This window comes from Oratosquilla oratoria, chromosome 29 (genome assembly GCF_046742065.1).
Source record: "Oratosquilla oratoria isolate Oo_2021 chromosome 29, ASM4674206v1, whole genome shotgun sequence".
In the NCBI taxonomy this organism is placed as follows: Eukaryota; Metazoa; Arthropoda; class Malacostraca; order Stomatopoda; family Squillidae; genus Oratosquilla; species Oratosquilla oratoria.
This window is the reverse complement of record NC_134805.1, coordinates 22,932,705-22,942,549: the sequence shown is the minus strand read 5'-3', so window position 1 is coordinate 22,942,549 and position 9,845 is coordinate 22,932,705. Positions and strand designations below refer to the sequence as shown.

General features: G+C 46.1%; 1 protein-coding gene across 3 annotated transcripts in view; it reads right to left on the bottom strand.

The window, feature by feature from the left end:
• Positions 1 to 219: 219 nt before the first annotated feature.
• Positions 220 to 9,845, bottom strand: part of LOC143040894 (galactosylgalactosylxylosylprotein 3-beta-glucuronosyltransferase P-like) — a 65,023-nt gene continuing 55,397 nt past the window's right edge. Inside the window, exons 3-8 of one of the 3 annotated variants that reach the window (XM_076212342.1) lie at positions 7,121 to 7,221; positions 6,348 to 6,489; positions 6,090 to 6,247; positions 3,881 to 4,057; positions 2,429 to 2,539; positions 220 to 508 (exon numbers count right to left, since the gene is read on the bottom strand). In XM_076212342.1, coding sequence (XP_076068457.1) covers positions 368 to 508; positions 2,429 to 2,539; positions 3,881 to 4,057; positions 6,090 to 6,247; positions 6,348 to 6,489; positions 7,121 to 7,221 — 830 coding nt within the window. In that variant the 3' untranslated portion in view covers positions 220 to 367. The remainder of the gene's footprint in view (positions 509 to 2,428; positions 2,540 to 3,880; positions 4,058 to 6,089; positions 6,248 to 6,347; positions 6,490 to 7,120; positions 7,222 to 9,845) is intronic. The other 2 variants (XM_076212340.1, XM_076212341.1) reach the window with 2 other exon arrangements.

Here is a 9,845-nt window from a genome sequence, read left to right as displayed (position 1 = left end):
GACCCCACTTTGGAGACTTTTTGTGGGGGGGGGGGGCAAATGTCTTGCCAACGACCAGCATTGTTTTCCATGTCCGTCAAAAAAAAAAAAAAAAAAAAAAAAAAAAATCGTAGTCATCACAGCTAGGAATGTATATCTTGAGGGTGAAGCTAACAATTCCTCTACACTATATATATATATATATATATATATATATATATATATATGTATATATATATATGTATATATATATATATGTATATATACACACAATATATAGTTCTGAATCAGTACATATATGTTCCTCTTGTCACAGCCCTTGCTTGGAAAATATTCTTGGTATGTATATATATTTTTTCTTTTAATTTCTTTTTCTTCGGGAGTTTCGTTAAGATGCTCTTGGGGTCGCTCTCGGCTTCAGCAGAAGCGACTTCTTGAGGACTTGGAGGTTGGTGTTGTTGTAGCGCGGGTCGAGGAGGACCGGGTCCGCGAGGGCGTTCTTGTGGGTCCGGGTGTGCCAAACGTACACCTGGAAAGAAAACGGAGAGAGGTGTCACAACCTGCAGAGAAAACGGGTACTTGTGCCAACCTACAGAGGAAGCGGAGAGAGGGGTCGCACACTGAAAAGAAAACTAAGAGGAGTCGCAGGGTGTAAAGAAAATGGAGAGAGGAGTCACCACCTGGAAAAAAAAAAAACGGAGACGAGTCACAACTTGCAAAGAAAACGGGAAGAGGTGACACAACTTGCAGAGAAAACAGAGAAGAGTCACAACCTGAAACGAAAAGGGGGAAAGTAGTCACAACCCACAAGGAAAACAGAGATTGGTTACAACCTCAAAAGAAAACTGAGGTGTCACAACCCCTGGAGAAAACCGAGAGGTGTCACAACCTGAAAAGAAAATGGGAAGTGTCACAACTTGCAGGGAAAACTGAAAGTGAAACGTCACGATCTGCAAAGAAAATGGAGATTGAAGTCACAACCTGAAAAGGAAACAGAAACCATTCACAACCCTTGAAGAAAACGGAGTTGTCACAACCTGAAAAGAAAACGGAGGTGTCACAACCTGAAAAGAAAACGGAGATAGTTGTCATAACCAGCAAATAAAACAGACGAGTCTCAACCTGCAAAGAAAACGGAAATGGTAGTTACAACTTGAAGAGAAAACGGAGAGGAATCACAACCTGCAAAGAAAACGGGAAGAGGTGTCAAAACTTACAGATAAAAAGGAGAGGGGTCACAATCTGAAAAAAAAACGGGAAGTATCACAACCTGAAAAGAAAACGGAAAGGGGTATCATAACCTGAAAAGAAAACGGGAAGAGGTGTCACAACCCGCAAAGAAAATAGAAAGGGGTCACACTTGGCGCCATCAGCCGAAGGTAACCTCGCTCCTGAGGATGGGGGGGTGGACGTTAACTTGGGTATTAACATGTTAATCATGGTTATTTAACCCTGTGTCGCCGAAAGGTCCCGTTAAGCCGGGTAAAATCGCTTAGCGTCAGCCAAGACACGTTAGATGAAGGTGGTCCTTGGTATGACGAGAGTGACTCCCTTGGGAGGAGGAGGAAGAGAAGGGAAGAGAGGAGAGCGTAGTGAAAGAGAGGAGTGGGAGAAAAGGAGTGGAAGGAGAAACAAGGGACAGGAAGAGGAAAAAAGAGGACATAGGAAGAGGAAAAAAGAGGACATAGGAGGACGAAAAAGAGGGCACAAGAAGAGAAGGAGCCACATGAAGAGGGGACAGAAGGAGGAGAAAGAGGGAATAAGAGAAGAGAGAAGGAAGAGGAGAACTGAAAAGTGGGAGGATATTGAGCTATCAAGGAGGCAACCACTCGAGATCATGACGTCACCGAGTCACTAAAAGAGGAGGAGGAGGGTGGCGACGTGGACCTCTACATTGCCGAGGTTTACTTCTTGGGCGGTGGTGGTGGGTGGGTTGACGAGGACAGCTTAGTTATTAGGACGAAAAATCCTCTGTAATTGGCAAGATGATGACAAACATTGGGATGGTCAATGGTTTCTCTCTCTCTCTCTCTCTCTCTCTCTCTCTCTCTCTCTCTTTCTATCTCTGTATTAGTCTCAGTCTTACTCTTAGTATCGCTCACTTTCACTCTTTCACAATCTATCTTTCATGCGCGCACTCGCACACACACACACACACACACACACACACACACACACACACACACACACACAATGAATAAATGAATACATACATGCTCAGGCCAAAGGACCTTTCCCCCTTATATGGGGATGGCCTAGCCAAGGCACACATCCTATCTTAGGTCCTTGGGAATGAAGGGCATTTCTTTCTCTTGTTGGACGCCCCCCAGTAAGCAGACTACACGAGCTCCGAGCTCTCGTCCGCTGGGGGAAGACCTATCGATTACGGGTCCAGCACGTGGTCCGAAACCATGGGTGTAAGAAATCAGGTGTTCAGTACCACACTTACCTTGGTGCAATTGCTGGCTAAAAACTCGAGGTTTTTTATTTCCACCTGGAGCGATTTCAGAAACCCGTCTTCTTCGTAGCCTGGGCTGTAAGGCATAGTAGCCTTAGGGTGCTGAAAGAGGGAAAACGATCGGCGTTAAGGGGAGGTTGTTCAAAAGGTTGGATACGTTTTCCGAAGCCTCTTGAACTCGGTTAAGGGAAGCAGTCTCCGTGTACAGTCTGTTCAAACAGTCCTGTCAGGGTTTGGGAAGATATTATTCGTACACACGTGTGTGTATATGTTTGTGTGTGTAGGTATGTACGTTTGTGTGTGTGTATGCAAGCGGTAGTCCTGCAAGATGGACAGCGAAACTGCCCATTTTCAAAACTCGCCAATCCCCTCACCTCCATCAGGAGGTGCAGCCCTGAGGGGCCGGCACTCGGTCTCCGGATTGGGGGTAAACCAGATTCGAGCCCTGCTGTGCAGATGCTGTGTCTTGCTGCACTGCTTCTGACCCAGACAGTGGGCGGAGGACAGGGATGGCCCTTCACCCGCAAGAACCTAAACTAGAGATGAGAAATGGGTGTTGTTGTGTGGGATGGATGAAGGATGTCTGCATGCCTTGACTGCCTCCCTTATATGGAGGAAGAGGCCTTTTGGTATATAGATTATCATGTACATATGTTTATTTATTTATATATTATTTATTTATTTATTTTTACTTAGGGTGGTGGAAAAATCTGTGCCCTGTAGTCATGTACCAGCCGAAGTATTCACTGTAGCCAGATGTCTAGAGAGTAGTACACTACCTAGACCTGACCATAGGTGCTACCGAGGTACGGAATGAAGAGACATTGCTCTGAAACCACGTCGACTTTCATCATGCTTGTTTATCCTGGTTAACATAGAACCACTTCATTCGCCTCGCTTCCGAAAAGGCTCGGCGGTAGGGTTTCATACAAATACGAAGAAACAACTCGTTTGTGATAGAAAGAACGGTAAAATGAGACAGATCAAATCTGGAGGAGGCATGTTGCGGGGGAGGTGTGACTAATGCACCACACATCACGTGATGGCGTCTCTATTCTGTGAGCAAACTAACCGAGGACCACCAACCACCCCACCCCCACCCCTCACGGCCTCGAGACACCCACCCAATCCCCCTCCCCCTCCGTCCTCTAGGGCATCGTTTCTCGACCTATTTTCACGCGTACCCCGTAACTTATGAATTACTATTGTTTAGCCTCCTGGAGATGACTTCAACACTAAATTTAATCGTTTTGCATCCACCAAATGCTAGTGACTTTCGGCTGGCGGATCCACTAGTGAACCACAGTGGACCACTAGGATTCCATGGACCACAGGTTGAGAACCACTGCTCTAGGGGTCCCTCCCCCAGACTCAACGCAGGCCATCACCCTGCAGGAGCTCGGCCTCAACGGAGAACCCCAGCCTCGAGGGCGGGCCACTCACCTTCAGGAGGTACTGCACGCTGACAGCGAACCCCGCCATGTCCACGGGGAACTTCCTGCCGCCCATCCACCCGTCGTACCAGCCTTCGAAGCGCCCGTTGCGGAGGACGGGCGTCGAGAGGCTGCGTGACGTCACGAGGCCCACGGGGAACATGGACACCTCGCGGGTCGACCGGATCTGGAGGGAAATCCCGGAAGTTAGAAAATGACGCGGGGCGGAAGGGGGAAATGGAATTGGGAGGCTTGGGACGGGATTGGGGTACTTGGGAACGAGAAGGGGGACTGGGGACGATAGGGAGCGAGAAGGGTGGGTTGAGGAGCTGGAGGACGTGGGTGGAGACTGGAGGCGAGGAGATAAAGTCGAACTCGATACAAGTAAACTTGGGAAGCGACAGTGGGTAAGAGAAGAGGAGGAGAGGAAGCGGAAGGGGAGTGGATAGGAATGGTGGCAAGAGGAAGAGGTGGATTGGGTCGAAAACGATGAGGGGAAGGAGGGGTTGATGTGGAGGTGAATTGGGTAGGGAGGATGAAGATGGAGGAGGAGACTGATGATACCACTGATGTCGAAGAGGACGCTTATAAATGATGATGATGATGAGGAGGAGGAGGCTGTGGAAATAGCCTACACCTGTTGTCTTTTTTTTGTTTTTTCTTTATAAGTTTCATGATCAAGTTGCCACTTGCATCGTCACCAGCACCGCCAACAACTGTCATTGCGTCCACCTCCTCCTCCACCTCTTCCTCCTCTATCTCCTGTACCACCTCCTCCTCCACCTCTCCCTCTTCCTCGACCTCCTCTTCCTCCTCTATCTCATTCTCCTCCTCTACCTCCTCTACCACCTCCTCCGTCACCTCCTCCTCCTCCTCCATCTCCTCCTCCTCCTCCATCTCCTCGTCTTCCTTCTGTTCCTTCGTGTTTTTTCTAACTTTCTCATGACGTTCCTTCTCATGATTGTATCTTAATTTCCTAGTCCTCTTCTTCATCTGTCTCTTCATCCTCATCTTCCTCCTCCTCCTCCTCCTCCCCCCTTCTTCTTCGGTCAAACACCTTTACAAGACACTTTAGGTCGTCCTACGTCACCAGTGCAAACTCAGCGAAGAGTGCGAGTCACGGTTAGTGCGAAAAAGAGGAGGAGGAGGAAGATGAGGAAGAGGAAGACTCCTGGATGCGCGCAGCAGCAGCATATACAGCACGCAAACACCCCTCGACAGCATATGCACACACATGCATATTCGTAGAAAAACAGCACGGAAGCACAACACTGTGGCAAAGCACTCAGGCACACTAATGGCGCATTAACACCCCCCCCCATGCACACAACAAACCAAGACACAATAAACACACAAAACATAACACAGACACCCCACAACACATACGGACAAAAAGCACAGAAAAAAACATCATACACACAAACAACACACACAACACGATCGCGCGCACGCGTGCGTGTGTGTGATTCACCATGGTCTTGGATCACGTGTTGGACTCGTGACCGACGGCTATTCCCATCCCGGAAGAGAGCTCATAGCTCGTACATGACCGATCTATGGGTAATGCTGTGACCTTACATGTACACACACACACAACTCCCCGCCCACGAGAGTTGGAGTCACGACTCGCAGCGATAATGAAATTATTTCATCCCTGGGCGGGATTCGAATATGGACCGCCGTGGTGGCAGCCGGAAACTCTACAAATGCGCCATCGAATCGTGTGTGTGTATACACGCATGCATGCATGAATGTACACGCGCGCACAATATTTGCACAATGCACGTACAGTTACGAACAAAAGTTTTGTTCCAAGCTAGAGGTCTCGCAACGTCAATTCGATTTTCTGTCGAGTACATTTATCCTTGTAGTATTTGGCTTACAGTTAAGTAGTTTTTCTTGAATAGACAAATAAAGTTGTACTCGTACAAAGAATTTGAATATTGGGGTCGCATGAAGAATTGTCACACCAGAACGCCCACATGAAGAATCGTCACCCCATGAGATCCCACCTGAAGAACTGTCACCCCGTACGCCGAATATCAACAGTGGAATAAAGATTAGGTTAGGTTGAAAGAAGGTTATGATTATTGTCATCAACTTATATAAGCGAAGAATCAACCCAGGATGGCCCACATGAAGAAGTGTCACTCTGTCGACGAAGTCTGGGGTGACGATTCTTCACGAGACTCGAACTCGCAGATACGCGAGCGACCCACCTCCTCGAAGATCCTGATGTCGTAGCTGTTGTCGTCGTCGGCGAAGTATAGGACCCCTTCGGTCGAGTGGTTCCGGATCCAGTCGACGGCTCCGTTGCGATTGGCCACGCCCTTCGGTTTGGCGCCTTTCTTGTTTCGGAATCTCTCAGGCATAGGGGCTGTCCGGAAGGGAGAGGAAGGACATTAGGGTCACAATAACCTTCATTTATTCATTTATCTATTTTATTTTATTTTTTGACGGGGGCTAGGGTCCCTTACTGAGGAGGTAGGTATAGGGCATCCCCATCTGGTCTAAGTACTCCTGCACAAGCTTGTTCTTCTCAAGGGCGTCGTCGGCCACAATCCAGTGTACCCGGGGAACAAGCATGAGGGTCTGGCCCAGCCGGGTAATCTCCGGTATCTGGGGGAGAGAGAGAGAGAGAGAAAAGGGCATATCAGGCTCCATCCTCTTTATGATCAAGTCCCGCCTCTTGTAAACGTATAGGCCCCGCCACCATAGATACCGAGTCCCCGCCCCTTAAATGCATAGGCCCCTCCCCCATAGATGCATAGGCCCTGCCCCCATAGATGCATAGGACCCTCCCCCATAGATGCATAGGCCCCGCCCCCCATAGATGCAGTCCACTCTTAGATGCATAAACCCCGACCCCATTTATGCATAGGCCCTGCCCGCATGTATGCATAGGCCCCGCCCACATGTATGCACAGACCCCGCCCACATGTATGCATAGGATCCGCCCACATGTATGCATAGGACCCGCCCACATATATGCATAGGACCTGGCTTCCATAGAGGCACAGGTTCTCTCTCACTCATTCTCACTCCCTCTCATTCTCTCTCACTCTCTCACACACTCACACTCACTTCACTCTCACACATTCTCACACTCACTGTCACTCTTACTCTCACTCACTTCTAAATCCAAGACCGGTGGAAACCTATCAGGAATAAACGAGTTTCAGAGCCTCCCAGCTGATGTCAACGTTTGACACTGTTGACGCAGGGAGTACCCCAGGGTTCCGGGTCGTACCTGTTCTGGCCGCTTGTAGGTGGGCGTGATGACGTAGATCATGGGAATCTCCGGGGGCTTCGTTATGTTCCTCAACTGCACATTCATGTTGCTCGTCACGACTGTGGGGGGAAAACGGAGGGGGTGGTGGTCACTGTGACGTCATGGGGGTAATTATATATATATATATATATATACATATATATATATATATATATATATATATATATATACACACACATACATATACTCTTTTCCAAATACTGGAGGCTTCCGAATTTCAGAAATTCCCAATAAAGAAAACTAGAATTGTTTGTATAATAATGACGTGTTAACCTCTTCAACACTGTAACGCACTTTACATATTTCATTCAGGTTAAGGACAACAGGAGATTTCATTCAGATGAAGGATAGGATGGGTGGCCCCCGGCCGGAAGGTGTCTTTCCTTGATCGGGACCCCAAGAAAACGAAACGGAATAAGGTATGCGAACTGTGTTAATATTGAAATATTCTCAAGATGGATGACAGATTTATTATACATTAATCTGCAAAGGAACGAAGCTACGATAAGTTGTATTACTCCTGTAGCACTTGAATGGGACACTAATTACGAGGCAATACTGATTACCAACCATGTGCGTTAAATTTCACACCTGTGCTCTTAGCCAAGACAGCATTAATGAAGCTAATACAACACAAATTACCAGATATGACTTACATTTCATTTGTATGTTGATTCAATACAGCACTGATTAGTAGACACATAACACTAATTAACATATTCATGTTTGGCTTTATTCCAACACTACTTCAGTACAGTAATAATTTCAAGACAGAACACTATATACAAGATATATTTAATTAGTGACACGTCTACAGCGTCGAAGACTCCCTCTTTTATCAGTCTGAGACAACAAGTGTCGTCGAACTTTAGAACGCAGTGGCACAGCCGGATAATTCTAAATATATAACTTGTTCATGAAAGACGTATGTATAAACGGGTTGCTTGCAGATAAGGACTGTGAGGATGAATAGTACAGACTGGTTAGTTATCGCTAGACTGACGTATTAGATAGGAATATCAAAGTTGGTAAACGTAACTCTACACTACACCCAGTTAAAGACGACGACGACATCATCATCATCATCATCATCATCATCATCATCATCATCATCAATCATCATCATCATAATCAAATGTAGGACCCTCATGACTGTTGTAATCTCGATTTCGAAAGTATTAAAAAAAAGTTGTTATTTGTGAAACAGATGAACAAAAAAAGAGGAAACCTTATTTTCGGGTCAACGGTAGACTCTGTGATTGGGCACCCTGTGGTGCACGACTGCGACATTTGTATCCGCAAATTTTGTTCCGACAAAGATTAATATCTCGTGGACGAATGAATCGTGTTTCTTATTCCGTATTATACTGCACTGGTGAGGGCTGTGTGTGTGTGTGTGTGTGTGTGTGTGTGTGTGTGTGTGTGTGTGTGTGTGTGTGTGTATCAATAATCACGACTTGTACTATGAAGTGGAAGTTGAGTTTGGTGATGATGATATGGTTTAACGTCACAAAGTTCCCCCCCCCCCATCGGTGGGCTAGGACGGTGTCCTTTGTAGCGTGGACTTTAATGAACCATAATGCCCTTGGTTCAACTTTGCCGGTGGCAGGGTTCGAACCATCGTCCCCTCGACCTTCGCCGCAAGTAACAACGCCTTAATCTACTCAGCCAACGAGCTTATCCTGGAGTTTGGTAATTACCATTATTTACGGGACGATATTGTACGAGGAAGTGTTCAACAATTTGATGCAATTTTGTAGCCTTTTTTTCGATAAATGAACACTACAAAGTTAGGGCATTTCAGTTTACTATAATGTAAATGTGGTATGTATTTTACTATATAATTTTAACTATCCTATAATGTATACAAGATTAAGCTGTCATTGAACGTAATGATCTATTTTTATTGACTATGTATACTATGTTTAATCTATATCTATGACCCCTTGTGATATGAAATTATCTTCACGCGTTTGTTTCTGTAAATAACAACGGACTTAGAAATGATGGAGGAGTATCAACTTGATAATTGTAATTGTTGTAGTCATGTTTCCTCTTGTAGCATTTGATTGAGAGTTTTACATTTGGAAATTGCACGAAGGCTATATACATGTCACTAGTTCGAAAACCCTGTCATTGAGTGATCGCATTCTAGGAACTGTATCAAAGGAAAACCCTGCTCACTTTTTTTCTATTACTACCTTCGTTTGTGACCCTGCGACTTGGGAACAGTTATTGCACCATCGCAGTATCAAAGGCAGTTGTTCCGTGGACTTCCCCCCCCCACACACACACACCATTTTCATCCCATTCATTTCATCGCGGTGTGCATCTAGTACGGTGCGTGGCAAGACTTCCCTGTATGGTGTCCATTATAAAGTGACAATTAACCAACACTGCAATAGGGAGATTGGTAGTGGATGAATTAGTTGGTTAGAGGTAAGCATAACTTAAGCACCAGAATGTCGAGTTGTCATCCGAACTATGGACTAAGTTCTCTTAGTTAAGTTATGATGAGCTACACTTTGTCAAAGAAAGTCTTACAGCATCAGCAGAGTCATTCATATTAACATGCTGTGGAGTTCGCTGTAGCATTAAATGCCATTTTTGGTCAGTTGTTCCATCTCTAAGTCTCGTTAGTAATTCCCTAAAAACTATTGCTTCAGGAACAAGTCCTGCTTGT